At 33.2% G+C, this 21,083-nt stretch overlaps 1 protein-coding gene and 1 pseudogene across 18 annotated transcripts in view; one reads left to right on the top strand and one right to left on the bottom strand.

Annotated features, from left to right (window-relative positions):
* Nucleotides 1-21,083, bottom strand: part of NRXN1 (neurexin 1) — a 1,007,449-nt gene that overhangs the window by 281,944 nt on the left and 704,422 nt on the right. For all 18 annotated transcript variants that reach the window (XM_039887176.1, XM_039887185.1, XM_039887183.1 and 15 more), the window contains one exon: nt 8,635-8,816. In XM_039887176.1, coding sequence (XP_039743110.1) covers nt 8,635-8,816 — 182 coding nt within the window. The remainder of the gene's footprint in view (nt 1-8,634; nt 8,817-21,083) is intronic.
* On the top strand, nt 1,094-1,212 carry LOC120622313 (uncharacterized; annotated as a pseudogene).

Raw genomic sequence — 21,083 nt, 5'->3', positions numbered from 1 at the left:
GGATTGTGATGTGAGTGAAATGGGTAAAGGGGTCAATTGTATAGTGATATATAGTAACTATACTTTTTGTGATGATCACTTTGTAGTTATACAAAGACCAAAATTATTACGTTGTACAACTGTAACTAATATAATGTTATATACCAATTTTACCTCAATTAAAAAATAAAACAGTAAAATTTATATTGATTATATGTTAAAATGATACTTTAGATATATTGGGTTAAATAAAATATATTAAAAGTCCATTGCATCTGAAGTCTTTTTTCCCCCTTAATGTAACTAATAGAAAATTTTAAGTTATATGCATGGCTCATATTATATTTTTATTGGACAATACTGACTGGAGAGATATTTCTGGAATTTGGTAAGAAACATATTAGGTCATAAAAGTAAGCATATGATACATTTCAAAGTTTTACTCTGTAATTGTATAGATGGTCATGAGGTTGAGAAGTGATGAGTTCAGTTTGTAATGTAAGTTTGAAGTGTCCATAAGACATCCAGGTGGAGATGCTGAGTAAGCCACTGGAAATGCTGGTATGATGATCAGAGGGGAAGTGAGGACTGGAAATGTTTATCTGGGAGTGAGCAATCTTCATTTACTAGCTAAAATTCAGAATAGAATTTTAGAAATATTGAGTTACTCTGATAGACCAAAAAACCATAATAATCAATTAAATTTTGATCTTTCTGTAAGAGCTTTTCTGTTTCATCAGTCTTGACTTTCCTACTCTTTGTTGGGCATGAAAGCTCTGCGGGGTAGGTTCAGGAGGAAGTGTTTTTCTTGAGAGGAAGAGCCCACCAATAAAGTGTCTCTTCAGAAGCTTAACTGCAGTATGTTCTTCCAAGGCTATGCTTTGAAGGTAGAGAGGTTAAATAGCTGGTCCTACTAGTCTTCAGGAGGGCAGAGGCCTCTGCTGTCCTGTTTACCTAAGAATCCTCAAATATAGCATACTACCTTCTTAAGAAAGTTCTTAAAGACAACATAAACTGCATGTCACATCCCTGAAAATGTTTGTCTTCATCAAAAAAATTTTCTCAGACCCAGTGAAAATTATCTCCATTTCTTTGCTTCTGATTTAAAATGTGGGTCTACAGCCATGCTCTCCTGAACAAGCCTGATCCCTTCTGATCTCGGAAGCTAAGCAGGGTTGAGCCTGGTTAGTACTTGGATGGGAGACCACCTAGGAAGCTCAGGTGCTGTAGGCATAAAAAAAAATAAATAAATAAGGGATTGTAAGATGATAAGGTCCTTGCAAACTGTGAGGTCAACCAAGAGTTGCCTCGCCTAAAATAAATAAATACATACATACATACATATATACATAAAATGTGGACTATTTATGACTACTATTAACCCTAGTATATTCAACTGTTCATTTTCTTTCTTTGTTGAAATAACTGCCTATGTCAGGAGTGGCCCAACATCTGCTTTAATAGGACTCCAATACCACAATGTCACTTTCATCTTGTTTCCTGATATTTGGCTGACATGCTTACTATGCTGTTTGTATTTTTTAACTCCTACTATCATGCATTTTGCTTATGGTTTTCAGAGTGTTTGTGCAATAAAAGGAGTTTTCCTGATCAATGTACAAGTGAATCCTCTTCAGTATGCACTCCCAAAACTAGTTCTTAATGCTCAAGAAATGTCCTCATTACTCTTTTTCCATTAATCTATAGAGTGTTTAGACTTCTGCAAAGCCAGCTTACTTAATAACCTGTGTATATGCTTTCATTGTTGCACATAATTTCTTCCTAAGACATGTCGACTTTGACTGGATCATAAGAATGAGCATATCAGATATGTTCTGAGAACAGGAGATTTTAACCATGTCTCCTCCTAGGAATCTCTTAATAACCAAGCTCAGCTGCTTCTAGATTACTGAGCCTGTATAAGATTCTAAATGATTGCTGTTTTAAGCTGCTAAATAGTGTGAGATTTGTTACACAGAAAAATACAACTTAGTACAGCATAAACTGCATTATAGGTGATCAATAATAATGTGCTGAATGAGCCAAAGGAAATATTTCTTGAAGGTAGGCTTTTGAAAAATAGTAGCTACAGAAGAGATGGAGGTATAGTCAATAGTTAGAATGGATTCAACAAGAGGTCTCTTGTTTTGGCAGCTTGGCATAAGAGGATTTGCTTCTGCAACTAAACTCTGTCTAACTTAGAATGATGTAAAGCTATTCTGTAAAATAACTTGGAATCCATCACAAAGAAATGGATGAAGAAGAGTAGTGATCATAGATTGGAGCAGAATCTACGGACAAGATTTTCTTTGCATAGGTAATGCTTTGGGCATTGTTTCAGCGGCTCTTCCTAAAAGATTCCTGAGTCCTAGACTTATTTCCGCTAGCTAAGGATTCTACAAAATCCCAGCTCCAACCCTGAAAATATCCAATATTGAAACAGAGGAGTTGATGACTGAGCAGAATCTAGATAGTAAGAGAGAATGAGAAGAAACTTTCTGGACAAAATTAAAGAAATGACAGGAAGTTCATTTTTTAAAAAAGGGGATTAACAAATTTCACTGGAGTGGAAAAATAAGTATAGAATAGAATTATGAGAAAATAGAACTGAAAAGGGAAATTAAGATTAGAATGTTGAAGATATTAAATGTTAAGTATAGAATGTGCCTTTACCTATACATAATTGGGAGACATCAATGTGTTTTAACAGAGGAGTATTTTAGCTAATTAACCTGACATAAGCACATAAGATGGATTGAGAAGTATTCAGAATAGAGACAAGAAGGTAAGTATAAATGCCTAAGTAATAAGAACATGGAATGAGAAGGTGCAGTTAGAGATAGCTATTTTGATTTCCTTTTACCAAATTTCACTGTGATAGAATTTCGGAGAAGGAAATAAATAATTCTAGAAGTCTAGAAACCAAATTCAGAGAGTTACTGATACACCAAAGGTAGCAACCAGTAAGTTAGAAAATGAAGAATAAATTAAATTTCAAGAGGAAAGCATGAAAGGAGGAGATTGTATTGATTAACCTGACCACCGCCCTCCCCATCACAGAAACAGGTATTTGGATAGTATTTAAGACAATAGAAATGTGACCATCATTTCTTCCCTTTTTGCCAAAGATAACCTGCATCCTTCATATCTAAGAAACTTGGACAAGAATTTTACAAAACATGGTGAAAAGACATTATTTTAGTCTCTCTTTTAAAATTTTCGTCAAACAGCTATTAGAATAGCTGTTATCAACAGGACCAGTGATAACAAGTGTTGGAGAGGATGTGGAGAAAAAGGAATGTTCATACACTGCTGGTGGGACTGCAAATTGGTACAGCTGCTATGGAGAACAGTATGGAGGTTCCTCAAAAAACTAAGAATTGATCTACTATATGATCCAGCAATCTACTGGGTATTTACCCCAAAGACTTGAAAATGTATATTTGAAAAGATATTTGCACACCGATGTTGATAGCAGCATTCATTATTCATGGTGGCCAGGACATGGAAGCAACCAAAGTGTCCTACAATAGATTATTGGATAAAAAGCTGTGGTACATATATACAATGGAATATTACTCAGCCACAAGAAGAGATGAAACATTGTCATTTGCGACAACATGGATAGATCTTGAGATAATCACGCTAAGCAAAATAAGCCAGACAGAAAACGCTGAAAATCACATAATATCACCTATATGTGAGATGAAAACCTAAAAGCAACAAACAGGACAAACAAAGACTCATGGACATGGACAACAGACTAGTGGTTACCAGAAGGTGAGGGAAGTGGAGAGGGCAGAGGTAGATGGGGTAAAAGGGGTCAAATATGTGATGACAGGAAGAAATCTAACTGTTAGAGGTGAATGCACAATGCAATATATATATGCCTTATTATTGAATGGTACACCTGAAACTTATTGGATTTCGTTAACTAATGTCACCATAATAAAAATAAAAAATAAAATAAAAAATAAAAACAAAAAGACACACACATTAAGTTTAGAGGCCATCATAAAAAATAATAAAATAAAATTTTAGTCAAACAGGCCACATGTTCTCTAATTCATATAAGGAACAGGAAAACAAAACCAAATAAAATATCTATATGATTTATAGGATTGAATTTAAATATTATGTGACAAAGTGAAATTCTTAAAATAAGTTAATCTTGGTTAGAAAGAATATCTCTTTGAAACATAATTAAAATTCTAGAAAAGCCTGTGAAGGAATAATTAGGTTTTATCTTATTAACATAGGTAAGCACTCATACATAATTACTGACTTTAAAAAGATTTTTTTTAAAAATTTAATTGTTATAGAGCAGTAAGATAAGTAGTATAAAATGTAAACAGGTAGAGAGAGATGAGAAAGGTGTGACACATCACCAATACTGATGTTATTTTGGGACATGTAATATTTACTATAAATACACTATGCTTCTAGTCTCTACTAAAACCACTGATCAAAAGGTGTATTTCTAAATCAAAATCAATTAAGAGCTTGTTGTAAAAATAAGGCTTCCGTCCCCGCAAAGTACAAAGAAGAAACACTAAAGGCAAATATGTACAACAATTCACTAATCAAATTTGCAATGCTCTTTCATGCTCCCAAGATGAAAGAATATCAAAGAACACTTTGCATTCATCTCCTCTACCCTCCACACATTTCCTCTGGTCAGAATCAGGGCACACGTTAATATTCGTGGCAGTGAGTGAGTGCACATTTGCAGTGGTTTTCTGTAAATCAGAGAGGAGTTAAGTAACCTCTGATTAACATTACCAGACTAATATATAAGAGATGTTTCCTCTAGAGTAATAACATTGATAAAATTTACAGATATATCTTCTCAATTATAAAAAATAAACAATGTTTTGTTTATTGCTTCTAAGAAATTATTTTATTCATTGTTGGTTAAATAATCGTCAACATTACTAATTAATTTAAATATGTATAACACTTTAGTTTATAAGTCTCCCTTTATATTCTTTATCTTAAAAACATCATTTGTTAATGAGTTTACAAATAATATGCAGATAAGAAAGTTAAAACTGCAAAAGGAAGAAATGGAGACATTCCAAATGGGAGAAATAACAGAGAAAAACTAGTCACTTTGGAACTAAATGTGTTTATGAATAATCTAAGCTACCTGGTGACCAGCATCCCATCTGACTTGTTTATTCATTCATCCAACAAACATTTACTAAAATATGTACTAAGTAGTGAGTTCATTTATTTCTGTATCCACAGAGCCTAACGCAGACCTGGGCTACATTACCTGCTCAGAAAGCGTTTCTGGATAGCCTTTTAGCATGTACTGAAATAAGTGATAAAAAGCCACATTTCTGTATATTATTATTTTTCTTACCAACCATCATTATAATAAATGTTCTCTGCCATCAGAAAGCTTGTCACTATTTAAAAATAATGGACAGATATGAGTAGAGAACAATTAATGATAAAAGAGAGTTAGAATAAATGTAATTATTAAGGAGAGATAATCATTCATTCAAAAAAATCTCACTGTGCACTTTCTTTAAATAACCGATTCTTAGCTAAAGATTCAGAAAATATCAAGAAAAATAAGCAACTTTGATTAACTCTATTAAGGATATATATATATATATATATATATATATATATATATATATATATATTTTTTTTTTTTTTAAATAAGATCGTACATAGTTTATATTTGGCCGACCTTGAAGGTTTACAGAAATTTTCCTGGTGGTTTAATCAATAATATAAATTTCTAATTTTATAGATAAAACATATCATCCACTCTATCAATCAGGTTAATTTTTAAGTCAATTGTAGTCATAAAACAATCAAACAGTAATAATCTATACTTCCACAAATCTATTTTTTTTTAAATTCCTAATCCTGGAAAAAAAATAAGAAGAAATGATTTAGGGGAAATCAGGATAGATTCGAAGGTACCTAATAGTTTCATAAAATAGCCTTTGAATATTCCCAAATCTAAGTATCATTATTAAGAATACTCTGTTACTCATAAGCATTAATTTTGGTCCTTATACACTTCATTTTCCTTTATATCCTTCTTTCATTTCTCCTCCCTCTCACAGTCTCTCCATTTATCTCTCTCCCTCCTCCATGCTACCTACGTACCCAGCCATCTCTACTCCCTTGCAACCCTCTAGCTTGCATGGGCACAGTCGGTGTTCTTTCTTTCTTCCCCTGCCCTCCCCCTCTTCCTCTTTCCTCTCTCCCTCTCTTTCCTTTTTAAAATATCTAGCTGCTCTTTCTCTTTCTCCTCCATGTACCTAATATTATAGGAAAGAGAAGTAAGCTTAAGTAGTAAAAAAGAAAAACACCAGTCTTGTGTTAATTTTGTTTGTATGTTGAAAACATGGAAACAAGACGGTTTTCTCCATGTAAGCAATGTGGTAAGTCACTAATGGCTAATCACTGCTTGTAGGCAATGAGAGACAAAGGAAGGAGATAGGAAGTTTTAGATGATCAGATTTAGACTAAGACTGGGTCCTTGTAGCTGATACAGGAGTGATCCAATGTTTGGTAAACCCAGGAAAACAATGTCCATTTTTTTTTCCCCCAGTCAAGGGCAGACTCTCAGGTCAAGGGAGAGTTTGAATATAGCAAAACACTGAGGAAGAGTATGGAGAGGCAAATACTAAATCCAAAGGGAATGTCAGTGCAAGACTGAGAAGAGATTGAGAAAGGGGGCCCCCACACAATGGCTATCAGAAACCCATGGCCCACAAAGAAGCGGTGGAAGGTACTGGGCTGATTATGAACACCTAGAAAGTCAATTCTTTACATATGAAAGGACTCTATGCCTACGTTTGATTAGAATTAGAAAGAAATACCCATTCTTGTAGACTAAAACACTTTGACCATAAAACAATGGTTTGAGTAATTTAATAACATAGCCACTTTCAATTTGAGAGTGATCATTGTAGAACCTTTTTGCAGGGTAAATGTGTAAGTGGTTATGGATCAATAAGTAATTTCTTTCAGGAGAAAAAGTTTTTATTTATTTGTTTGTTTGTTTGTTTGTATAAATAGCAAGGCTCTTAAATCAGAATGGAGCATTTAGAAAGTTGAGATTACCCTAAACAGCAAGATTCCTTACTATACTAGTTAAGTTTATCTCAACTGATCATTTATTTATGATGCCATAAAAATCCAGATGCTTTCAGTTTTGATTATTAGATATTTGCTGAAAGGCAGCTGAAATTACTTTCCCAGGTTTACCATTTTGACAAATGCATTTTGAATTGAAAATTTATGATGGTGAATTTACAACGGTTCAATAACAGTTGTGCCAAAGTGTTTTATCTTTTTTCTTTCCAACATTAGCAGTAAACTCAGCTTTTATGGTCAACGTAAACCCCCTATCAGCTTATTTGAAGTTCTAGAAGTATAATGCAAAACTAAGATTAAGAAAATAAATGAATAAAGCTTTGAAAATTAAGATCCTGCAAAGGTCTGTGATATCATATTTTGGTGTTTGGTGGATTTCTAAATGTTTTAGGATGAGTGCCTGACAGCCAGTTTCTAACAGGAAAGAACATGTTGACCTAATAAAATGTCCTCCAAGACACAGGTACTGGTAAAGAGAGAACTTAGAGACAAAAACTAAAGAAAACAAAGATGATCACATGAAGCAAAAGGATAAACTATACCTCAAGGATAAAAAGGGAGATGAAGGGACATATGCTTCTAGAACCTTCCAGAAGATAGACACTTTAGACCAAGAATTTTAATGATAACTCTTCAGTTTTTAAATGTCACACTTTCTACACTTTCCTATGGTTTGTATTTTCACATATCAGTAAAATATTAACATCTCTTATTAATGAAAGCCTGCAAATATTGCAAAGAAATGAGGAGGTAAAGAATTGCCACCATACAAATTAGTAACTCTTTGAATGCAGAGATCTAGAGGAGAGATTCCAAGCTATAGTCAGTATGGCAACTTTAAAGTGTAAAGAAAGTTTTTCATTTATGAACTATTATTTGCCATCCATTCTGTGCTGACTAAATTCCTGTGGGATGCTTGGAGGAAAAGGAATGTTCCCAGAATAAAATGGCAAGAGTCTATTGTATTTTCTTTATACTTATATATCGAAATGAGTATAAGATGGCATAGAAACAATATTTGGGTGGGTTTTGTTTGTGTTTTTTTTTTTTTGCCATTTTCTTTCATATCTGTAATTATCCTTAAAGTTTTCTTTTCTTTCATCCATTCCATGTAATTTCAGACAATTCTCTTTTTGGATTAGAAAAGAAATAAGGACACTGGATCCAAATTTTTGATATCATAAGTTACAACCCCCTGCTTCCAGCCAGATGGACTAGTATCTAGAGGGCAATAATTTATTGTATTAATTTGTCAAGTCTGCCTAAAGTCACTAAAAACACACCAGAAATAAATCTTTACAAACAGAAAATTGATAGAGGATCTCACACCTAAACAAAAAAAAATTTCTAATATAACAATGTTCAACAATAGTAATAGGTATAAGGTCTTATTATTTTTAGAGTTTATTTATATTTTCTGTACCAAAGTATTGGTTGCTGAGGAAGAGAAACTTCCAAAAGATAGAATTATAAGTCACTTAGAAAAAACTGTTAAAACAAAAAGCTGGTTATTTTAAAAGTACTTACTATATGTAGCTCTAGGTAGTCCCCCAGGCCAGAAGAACTGTCCACTCGCACCAATACGGCTTCTTTCTGAACAGTGCTAAACCCTATGGCCAGTCTGTCTGCTCGTGTACTTGGCCGGTCATTAGGAGGCCACTTATATGTGATTTGTCCACCACCTTTGCTGAAGATATACGTTGTCCCAGCTGGAAAAGTAAAACCAAAACCATTAGTCCAAATATGACAAGTGCACACTTGCCCATGTTTGTTATGTTGACATATCATTAAAGTATTAAATTTATACTATGAAAAAAAATAACTTTGGAAAAGCAAATAAGTAAATAACAGATTTCAGTCAAACATGCTCAAGAAAAAGAAAAGAGGTTTTTGTTTGTTTGTTTGTTTGTTTGTTTTAAAGAAATACTAAGGCAGCTCAGTTTTTAATACAATCATTAAATCTATCAGCACGTGTTTCAGGACAAATGGGAGATTACTGCTTTTTCACTGAGTTGGACAAGCATAGTCTGTAATGGGGTTTTATTTCTTCCGGCCAGTTTTTAAGAAATTGACTTTGGATGCTTCCAAAAGGAGTAAATACATATATCAACTTGTTTTTGAAACAAGAGCTGCATGCAGATGTGATAAGGTCATACAGCACAGTGAAGCAAATTGCAACAAATATGCTACGAATCAACTTTTATGGGGAAAGGGTCTATTCACATATGACAGATGATAACTAATGGATGGACAGCCATAAGCCCCAGTAATCATGTCAAGAAAATACAGATAATAGATCTCATCCATAGAAGTCAGGTCTTATTTAACAAGCAACATCTAGTAGCTGTCAAACTATCCACCATCATAAAAAGACCCATTTATTTTCCAAAGTGAATACTAATCTTATAGAACTAAGAATAATGTCATAGCCTCATTTGATGAGTGTTCGAATTTTATTTTATGGTGATGATGTCAGTCAATTACACATCTTAATTTAAATAGGGTTTTGTTTTCAAGCAGGTTTACCGAGCATCCAATGCATTAAAGTCCTATCTCATTGCACCACTGGCATCTCACTGAATGCAAAAAAAAAAAAAAAGAATTCTTTGAGTCAGAATATTTGGAAGAGACATGCAAAGATATATATATATACACAAAGGTCTTCCTCCACACTAAAGGGGACCATATAAATATTTATTTAGTTATCCCAGCAACAGATCTTAGGGTACAATTTATAGAAGGGAGTGTAGCCTTCCAGTAACAAAAGATGCCAATACATATTTATTTATTTTCTTCTTTTAATTAACTTCTCTAATGACTATGTATTTCATGTGAATTTTTTTTAAAAACAATATTTAAAACTAGAGATGCTACTTAACAATGTAAAACATATCTAAGACTTCATGTTTTCCAGAATCACCCAAGTCAGATAGTACTGTAAAGCAACAAATATCTTACATTATATGATAATTTTTAACATTAAAAATCACTTTCACAACAATTGTTTCCTTTCTTCTGTCTGTACAGAAAGTAGGGCAAGCATTACTCCCAAGTTGTATTTAAGGAAATTTAGTCATAAGAATTGTCTCGTTACTTAATGTTGCCAACTTGGTTTTGTGGCAGAGCTGGTAGGAGACCTAGTATCCAGATTCCGACTCCTTTATATATTTTATTACAGAAATGTTTCTGTTATCATAACAAGACAGTCAAAAAAAGTTAATTGGATATGTCAGTCTGAATTTATCAAGGCCAACTGTTATCATATTCTAATGTCTCATATCCATAAAGTGACATTTGCACCTCACGATCATATATTGTCCTTTCACCTCACAATGTTTTCAAAAAAAGAAAACTAACATGTAGATGTGAAGTGACAGAACATTTAATATATGTAGATTAACATTTAGTCTAGGGTACACTTCTCAAACTTATTGAACTATGAAATTTTCTAGTTGCTTTGTTACAGAACTTGAGGATAATAATGTAAAGGTTTATATTTTTAGTAAGATAAATGTCACAATACAATCATCATTACTCAAGATTTGATTTCATCCCATATTTCAACCTTTTCCAATAAGTATAAGACTTGGGAACTAGCATGCTATTATCTACTCTGGCTTTCCTGCAATGACTTCCCAATTCTTTAGGTTTCACCAAAACAAAGCAAAAACAGTTGTAAAAAAAAAAAAAAAATGCAATTATTTCTAGTGTTCTTCTCCAAATATCTCTAGAAAGCAATCTCTCTTACTTTTTCTTTTGTACACACAGTAAGTGCATTGGATTGTACTCATCGGTACAATTCTATAGTAAGCAAAATAATTAAATGTCTAGCCTCTGCACAGCCCTCTTCTGCCTACCTCTATAAACATACTGCTTTAAAACAAAAAAAAATCACTTCCCATCAAACTCTACTAAATCTCCTATATTCTCACAGCCCTCCTTCTATCAATATAGAAAATTGCCACTACGGTCTATTTTGATAACCTTGAAAATGTGATAATATTCTCACAATAAAATATAGTGGGTCAGATGACTAAAATTTTCAAATCTAATTCATTTAAAATTGCATCTTTCTGAACTAAGGACACGATGTACTTACTGAAGCAGAATAATGAAGACATTAAAAATGTAAACACTGGACTCAGGTAGATATGGGTTCAAATTACAACTTTATCATTTACTAGCTACGTGACCCTGACCAAGCTATTTATTCCAAGTCTTGTGTTTCGTATCTGAAAAAGGGAGATTATAACACTATTTTACCTCATCAAGCTCCTATCATAGATATTGCACAGTAACACCTTAGTTCAATTCCTGGCATGTGGTAAGTATCTAATACATTTTAGAGAGAACAGATGGTATGAACGTGTTTGTGTATGTGTGGTGAAAATATAAAATGATATTGCAATATAGTTGTTTTAGTATAAGAACCCTTAGAAAATTTTAATTGATTTTGAAGTTGCGTTCAGACCAAATGCCTTTGAGTAATAACTTTTTCTCAGTTTTTATTAATCTTTTCAGTTTTCATTCCTTGGATTAGCAATTTTCTTAAGATAAACCCATTATATTATTATTTACATTGACTATAGTTGATAATAGGAAGGATATTAAATTGTACCAAAGGGAAGCTTTCATGAGAAAAAGAATATTAGTTCATCACCATAAAGTGTCTAGGATGGGAAGATTTATAGCATGATGCAAAAAATTCACTGTGACCATTAAATGAAGTCTATACAAAATGAACTGGCTTTATTTTTAAATTTTATTTTTACATAAATGTTTTATTATATAAATGAATTCAATGTGCAGCAACAGTACATGCTAATCAGTTACAAGCGTTTTATCAATGTGGAGAGGAACAGGGAGGAACATGTTACCTTTATTATTTATGTGTTTCTATATGGCGAGCACCAATACATCGGTGCCATGACTACTAATGGATTTACTGTGAATTAACCTTGATATTCATCACATCAATGAATGTATGGATGACTCAAATTTAAAGTGGTTTTCAGCTATTTCCACATTTAAGTTGTGCAGCAAGTCTATGTTACTCAGTCCAAGATGATTAACGAAGCTGGCTCCATCAGATGCAAATATAGCAGTGTCAACATGCTTTACACTGTAATAACTGTTGGTAAAAATTATACATGGGCTCTTACTTCTAATGTTTGAACTGCCTGTGATGTTATTATAAGAAATATTTTTAGATTTTATTTAACATGTATTTACATAAAGGGCTCTCTCCCCTCCTTCTCTTTCTTGATAACCATCTCCTCCCTAAATGTGCTGACTTCAGCCTTACTCGTTTCTGAAAAAGCTAATATATTCCCCAAATGGATTGAACCTTTCTGAAAAAGAAAACCAATCAGCATGTACTTTGGCAAGCTTAGTTATTGGTTGCTTTGGGTCCTTGCTACATAAATAATATAATTAACTTCTGAAGATTTGTTTCTAACTCATAATGGAAGTCTAGGAAAAAAAGGTTCTTTTCTGAAAGCTTATAATTCTTCAAATGTCATTGTGTAGCCAACATGAAACATTTAGGCCATTATGATTCTGTTAAATGTAATAGGGATATAACACTTTTTCCAGTGTAAGTTTGCCAGGCAGTCAGATAGAAATTAAAACAATTATAAATAAGGGGAGCTTTTATTACTCTTATAATCTTGTCAAGAAGTTCTTAAAATTTTCTGAACAACCTCTACCTACGTGGAAGCATTCTTTTGAGTAAAGTTCATAAAAAGCAAAAAAGATGAGAAGGCCAACTTGGCTGAAAAAAAAAGTAGTTTTAGACTATGGTAAAATTTCTTAACTGGTGAAACTTTAAATAAATAAATCGATCTATCTATCTTAACGATCCCACATGTACGCTATAGCAATAACTTACTACAGTTCATAGTCTTTCTCAGTTTCTATAAATTTTGTAAGATCACAAAGCATTATTTCACAAAACTAAGCAGTTTCCTAATTCCCAAAATTTCACATAGGAGCATTAACAACTCAGGAAAGATGGGCATTATGAGAGATGAGTGGAATCAGAGTAATAAGAGTTTCTACCTATAATATATAATCAACTCTAAATCTAAAAAGTAATAAAAATTACCAAATAAAAGAGATGAGACAGTTCTCAATGCTACTGTGCATCTAAGGGTGGAAAAATCCTAGAAAAACAAAATGAAAATAGAGACTATATGTAAATTATAATTTGAGACTCCTGATGGAAGACACAGACTTGTTAGAATCAACAAATGCATTACAACTAGCTAAGGGACTAGAAAATGAGACAGGGCTTTCATCCACACAACTTTGAGAAAGAGCAAGTAGGTCTGCACTAGAAGAAACAGGGCAAGAAACATGGCATGCTGCTGAAATGGCTTAGATACTGACCCCGTAGTCTGAATCAGACCAAAGAAAAGTCAAATAGAGTTTAGATGATCCCCAAATAATGAAAGCCTTATCAAAGTAGCTCAAAATGGCATTCAAGATAGAAGGAACAATGGGAAGTTTTTTTATATATGGCAAGTTGCACGATGCATTAGAAGCTTGGACTCTTAAGAATTAAGAAAATGTACTGAATTTTTAAAAAGCAGTTTGTTAACTATTTATAAAACTGAATGCAAATTGAGAAAAACAAGAAAGGTCAAAATCAGGAGCACCCTGTTCTTGTGCATTGGAATTTTCTGTTCAACACCAATTATGAACTCGGTTCAAGTTCTTTCATAAAGATTCTCGAACTCCATGTAAATCAGAAATATTGCTAGATCTCAGGGCCTATGAGGACTCACTAGGTATTAACAATTAATGTCTCCCAAACTTTCAATGAGATCAAAGGAGGGTGAACCACTCAGACTCCACAGTAACCTTGGGAGGCATGAAAGCAGAGAAATCCTCCCCTCTAAGTCAGCCTATATGAGATTCAGCTCTACCTCAGCCAAGATACCATTTTAAAATAAAAAGTGGTCTGTGCTTATTCAATAAGAAATTTTAATTAAAATTAAACTACCAGGAATGAAACCGCAAAAAGGTATAATGATTCCTAAGAGGTCAGGAATCATTTCTCTCAAAGATAGTTTCAATAGTAATTATGCACTTCAATGAGAAAGTAAGGAAATTTTCCATTTGCCTATTGGCCCAAAGCTCTTCTCTAATAAAAATCTTTTCTAACAAATATTCCATATTTTTTCTAGTAATAAAAATTCTATATTCTTATGATCTTGGAAATAATATATTTTTAATGGATCATGTATACTTTTTAATTTTGATATTTGACATTTTCATATTTTGACATTTGTGAAAAGAGTATGCTACATAAAACAGTATTAATCCTTTTGAACACATGTATGCTTGTTTTCAAATGAATTTTTCAATTCTTCAGATTTATTTACAGTAATTCTTTATAATATAAGTAGATTCATGGCTGAACTACCTTGTCCATATCCTAGATATTTATTCAGGAATACCACAAATAGTGTAGAGTAGTTTGGGGAGAGTCAAAGTTTCTTTTATGACACTTAGCAGAAATGATTCATTCACATTCTGACATTTTCAGTTGAGCCTGAATCTTTAAAAGGTGTGAGGTATTTGCAAAGATTTACTGGAGGCATCCTGCTTCAGAAGCCATTCCAGACTTTGACTCACTGAGGCTTTAAATTTGCTGAACAGAAATGCAGAAGACTAATCTTTATTATTAATATCATAATCACTTTTATTCTATACCAGAAAGGAGTTATAACTTTGTGGCAGTGATGCTGTTTTCCATCCTTAACAGTGAAATTAAATCCTGAACACAAAAGTGAATGTGGTTATTTTGAACTATTTGTATTACATACTTAAAATAAACAGAGGCTGCTATACAAACAATACAATTCATAATAATTTTAGGCTAAAACCAGAAGTTTTGCTTTTGTTTGTTTTCTAATCTTAGTTCCTTTCATTTAACATCTTCTGGCCTATCTGCTATATCTAAACCCTTTCTCCTCCTGACTAGGCCCCAAATAAAATTATTTACTAGTTATTCTGGAGTGGAAATGGATAGAATATTAATTTCTGACTTAGAAGTCACTTCAAACTAAGTTGTCACTCTATCACCTAGGCATTCACAAGGAGAATACACATTCTCTTGTGACATCTGCTTTTGCTGCTTTATGCTTCTCTGCTGCACCTGATTTTCTTTTCAGTCCTGCTTCCCACTCTTATTCCAGCCAAGGTGAGTTCTCTGCCTATATCATTCATTATTTTTAACTTGTGAATTAAATTTAAACATATGATATATATCAGAGTTGTCTTTTATTGAAATTTCCACCTTAAAAGTATGCCTACTGAAGATAGTAGAAGATTTAACTTTTGGTATCCTCTTCAGACTTTTGTACTTTTATTCATTAGTCATGAACAAGGACCCCAAATATTCTTTGAACTAAGTCATGACTATTGATACAATGATGAATAACATAAGTCTCTTGATCCTCTGATGAATATAAAAAATTCCATGCCTACATCCATTAGCAAGATGGAATGAATGTCTGTAGTTGTATAAGAAATATGAAAAATTTCATCAAATACAACAAACTCAGATGAGGAGATAGATCGTCTAGATTACTCTGATAATGAACACCATTCTCCATACAATTCTTTATGTATGTGTAAGGAACAACTGTGATGATGAGTGATGAGCCTTTTCAATCAGGTAATAGTGAACATAAGAGAGTCAGTATGAAATCTTAGAGTTTGCTTGAATTATCTAGCCCAAATTTTTCCATGTTTTATAGGGAAAAGCAAGATATAGCCTACTAGTCCTTAGACTTAAGGAATTTATTAACCATCAGAGAAACTAAGGAGATAGCACTGTAACAAGGTGATCAAAATTAACACCCATGGTGACAAGACTTATGAAAGTCAAGTCTTCCAAACATGATGTGCTGAGATGGGCACATCATCATTTCTGTTGTTTTTGCCAAAAATGCATAGCTCAATCTAATCATAGGAAAACATCCGAGAAACTCAAATTGAAGGACATTCTACAAAACCACTGACAACATTCTTCAAGAAAGTCAAAACTAGGAAAAACAGTAAAAGACTGAGGAACTGTCCCAAATTGGTGGGAACTAAGAAGACATGACAACTAGTTGCAATGTGAGATCCTGCTTTAAATCTTAAACAGTAGAACAGGCCATTAGTGGGACAACTGATGTTTTAATAAGATCTTTACTTTAATTAATAACATTGTTCTAACGTGTATTTCCTGGTTTCAATCACTGCAGTATGGTTATACAAGATGTTAACTTTAGGGGAGGTAGCTGAAAGGGTAAGGAGAGACTGTGTTTTACTTTTATAACTTTTTTCTAAACCTAAAATAATCTCAAAACAATTTTTTAAAAGGAATGTATTAATCGCAAAGAGTCATTTAGAATTTGAATAAGATTGTTGACTGTAGGAATCTAGGAAACACAGTAACCTGAAAAATCTCTAGCTCTTGAAGTGTAGTTGGAGATTTTGTTTGACAAGAGAACTAGAGAGTGTTTGTAGGTAGACAAAAGACTTTAATTTTGTTCTATGTGTAAGAAATTTGCTTAAAACACAGCTCATTGAAAACAAACCATAATTAAGCCTTTAAAGTGAAGATACATGGAAAATTCACATTAAAATAAAACTTGCCTAAATAAAGCAGTCAAATTTGAGATCAGTTCACCCAGTAACCCAAGTACTCATTCATACATTTATTTAGTCATTTATTAGGGTAGGTCATTATAGAAATCACAGAAATTCTTATGAAACAGTTTCCATTCCTAAAGTCATATAGGTAAACAGCCTTGAGACAAAATTCATTTGTCCAACCTTATGATGACAGCTTACCCAAATTCATGTGAGCTAATTCCTCCCATAAATTTGGAATCTAAGAGGGACACTAGAGAGACAAAAGAATATAGTATAAATGCTAATAAATATTTTTCTAATATATTTCTGACATTTGTACGTGCAGAAATTACTATATAACATCGCTGTGATGGAAGAGATGAGTCAAAAGACAGGGAATATTGGTCATTACAGAGGAAAGATCTATACCTCTTCTAACATAAGTAGGAAAAAAAATTCAGTGTGAGATTATTTTAGAAGTTGCTTGATATTGAAAGCCAGATGGTTTAGTGAAGTGGTAGAGACAGACTCTAATTCAAAATAAGGAGCTGGAATTTTTGAAAAAAGAAGCAAAACACAATGCTGCTGGAGAAAGAGAAATACAAAAGAAATACAACATCATAATTCAAGAATAAAAACATCTATATACTCAATAATATTTAAGCATTGCTTTGTATAAAGCACCATGCTAAATCCTAGAGATGATAGGTATATGCCATAGTTCTAGAATCTATCCTTTCACTAGTTATTCAATCAGATGTCACTTCTTGAATTTCTCTTTTATATTTACATTTTTATAGCCATTGCTCATACTGTAACACTTTCAGTCTTAAAGGTTTTAATATATATTCACACTTACTTATCGTATACCTTCCTATTCCTCCTTAATTTAAATCTACCTTACCGACTAACATCTGATTTATTTTTAAAAACAGTATTTGTAATCACTCCTCTATTGAAAGGCCTTCAATGATTAAACCACTGCCTACCAAATTAAGTAAAAAATCCTATGGTAACTTTGAACATCCTCCATACAAACAAACCCCCTACTTCAGCCACACTGAAGAAATCAGTCTCCTCAGATACCCCCAAATTCTTTTTGGAGAAGATAAAAGTTAATATGGCTCTGGAAAAATAAAAGCCAATGTGTTTTGTGGGAAGGATTTTCAAAAGTCACAGAGGCACAAAATGGGTTCCAGAAATAGGAAGTAGATCCACTTACATTACAGAAGAAGCCGATGCATTTTAACCCACCACTAATTCCTTTCTCTTTGTCTCCTAAATTAAATCTCTAGATAAATAGAGTATAAATCATACAGTGGAAATTAAGACTTTCAAGGTCAGTGTTAAAAAAGATTAGATCAGTTCTAGTATCTTGGCATAGTCATAATTCTACAAAATACAAATTTCCTTTAACGAAGAATCACATAACTTCATACATGTAGAAGAATGTGATATTACTGTCATAAGAGAGAAAACATATTTAATATGAAGTGTCTTGGTGATATTTGCTGCTTATCACAAATGTGTTCATTCCATCTTTATCAGAAATGAAACCGCTTCTAATTGCTTTAAGTCTTGCTCAATGCTTAGTAGAAAAAGCAACAGTAACAGCAACCCGTATTAAAACAATGGACATGTAACTTTGGTTTGCTGATTTATTCATTCCTATCTCAGATTCTCGGAAACAGCTTATGAAGACAACAGTAAGAGTAAAATTCAGCCAATTCTGCAAGATATCGATCTATATATTTTCACAATAAAAGATATAAGCAGCAAAATAGTGGGAAGTTTGATCACTTTGACAAGCTATTGTGGTTAACTTTAAGATTTAGAGTCCAAAGATGGACAGTTTTTAACCCATGAAGATATTTAGCCAAAGGAATGCAACAAAGGAAATGAATTTAAAAAGGGATGGGGGAAAAAAAAAAAAAAGATTTCCTACAGAGATCTTTCTATTTCACCACCTATGTGAAAATATATAACGATGTGTGAGAGTCATTTTTGAACTTGAAATGATTAAACATGAGAGGGTGGATTAAAGTGCCAAATCAGCCCTGGGGCAGGGAAGTGTCAAACCCTTCTTCTTTTGTATTTGGTTTATAAAATTTTATCTTCCTAGACTAAAATTACAAAGTGGTTCCAATCTGCACCTCAGATCCTTGAACTCTTGGGTCCCCAAACTTAAAAGACCCTCAGGTTTAAAATGTAAGTCTTTGAGCTCTAGAGTCTTCAAATAGCATCTCTGAAAATGGTTGAAAAAGATCCATAGGGCAAAGCAGGAAGGGCACTATTAAGGGTGAAGTAGACTTCAAACTTATAAATGCCCAGATCTAGGATCATCCTTAAAAGTTCAATTCATTTTAAATTGGTTATTGTATTCAAATGTAGTTGCTTGCCATCTGTCTTTGAAGTCATTAAAATTAAGTTTTATGATTCCTGTGGGGAAAAAAGAGGCCATTTCTAACTCAGTATAATTTGCTTACTACCATAAATCACTAATTAGAATCAATTATTAAGAATGTGATTCCTTTTTTTTTTCTAGAATATTCTAAACTATTTATCAAAGAATGACATGGCTTTCTGTTCCTTCTTTGGTACAATGAATTCATAGTCATATAACTTTTGGGTAGATGCTATTGAAATGATTATTTTAGTCAGATGTGTAACAATAATGCATCTAAAAGCTACATTTAACCAAGAGAGCAGTATTTTTGTAACAGCAGGCAGTATAAAAGTGCTTTGTGAATATTAACATATTCTAGCAAATTAGTTTGCACTCATTATCATAAGCAATTACTTACTGTTTAGATGTAGCTCGTATTAAATTGGCAAGCAATTTGCAAGAATTAAAACATAACATGGCTCTCTGAAAATTCAACAATATACGGAGACAAATGATGCTACTAGGTTCACAGACCATGTACCAAACATAGTACCCATTAAACATATTTAGTGTTATAGTAGTAGTTGGTTTGCTCCATGGACTTTTGATGCAAGGTAATTTGGTAACCACTATTTGGACACTATCAATACAACTGTGTATATCAGACAGTAGGAAGAATTAAAAAAAAAAAAAGTCCTGAGGAAAATTGAGGCGGCTTTATTTTCTCAGAATGAATGAGCTGTCAATTTGACTAATTTTGGTACTTTAATAACCCATTGCATTGTCTTGTGTGATTTGGCACTACCCAATATGTCCTTTTCAAGCAGTTACTGTTGTCTTGATCATTCTCTTTATTTATCTCCATTTTACCTTCTTTAATAATAGAACTCGAGGCTGGGCATACAGCTATTCAGCTAAAGCTTCCATTTCTCATTCTCCCTTGCAGCTTGACTGTGTCATGTGACTAAGCTCTGACCAATGATACATGGGCAAAAATGATGTGTAATTATTTCAATTCAGGTCCTGCAATATATCTGCACTTTCCTGGCCAAGTCCCTCTTTCTTCCTGCTGAGTAATAACAAAAACTGAGACAACTGCCTTAGTTGGCAGCCACAGGTTAAGAACTGTATCTTCCTCACCTGAGACCACTGAACTATAACAATTAAGTGAGGGAAAAAAAAAAAAAACTTAATTTTGTACAACTCTGTATATTTTAGGGTCTCAATTTCATAGCAAAGGACGTTTATATAGACTTTAAAACAGGATGACAAAACATGTCCATGTACTTTTTATACTCATGACAGTCCAGTAAATTTGATAAGGAAACTTAATTATGTTTTACAAATTTAAAAGAACCTGATATGCACAGAGGTATGATTTGTCATGGTCAGAAAGTAATGTGAAACTTTTCTTATCGAAACCTTCCACAGAGGGCTAATAATCTACTACCCTTATAGGCAGCCAATGTTATTCACCCTGGCAGGTCCTATGGTGGGGAAGAGTGGCATATGTTTTCAAGGATCTACTCCATTCTCAAATTATTTTTTTCCTTACAAAAACAAAATGGCACACAGCTGCAAAACATGGTAAGGATGTTCCATATGACCCTGAAGCAAAGTGAAATTCATTGACCCACACTAACCCCTTGGCTTGAATATAGAGCATTTCCTTTAGAAAATTTGTCATTGTAAATTCTTTCTCGGGGAGCTAACTCTTTGAAATGTAATCATCAAGGGCAATAGTACTCCTCTCTCCTAGACTCTGTGGAAATGAAGCCAAACTTAGATAAGCACCAATTGGCAAACACAGAGGACCTGAAGGCACTGAGTAATCTCCCTCCCCCACTCCCAATGTCCTCTAGTACTTTCCCTCTAACTCACGCCAGAGTTTAAAAAATCTCCTGCCTTTTGTTTAAATGGAGTTGAGTTCAGTCTCTCTCCCCTATTTAATCCTAAT

Source organism: Pteropus medius, unplaced genomic scaffold (assembly GCF_902729225.1).
Source record: "Pteropus medius unplaced genomic scaffold, Ma_sr-lr_union100, whole genome shotgun sequence".
Lineage (NCBI taxonomy): Eukaryota > Metazoa > Chordata > Mammalia > Chiroptera > Pteropodidae > Pteropus > Pteropus medius.
This window is presented reverse-complemented; position numbering and strand designations above follow the sequence as displayed.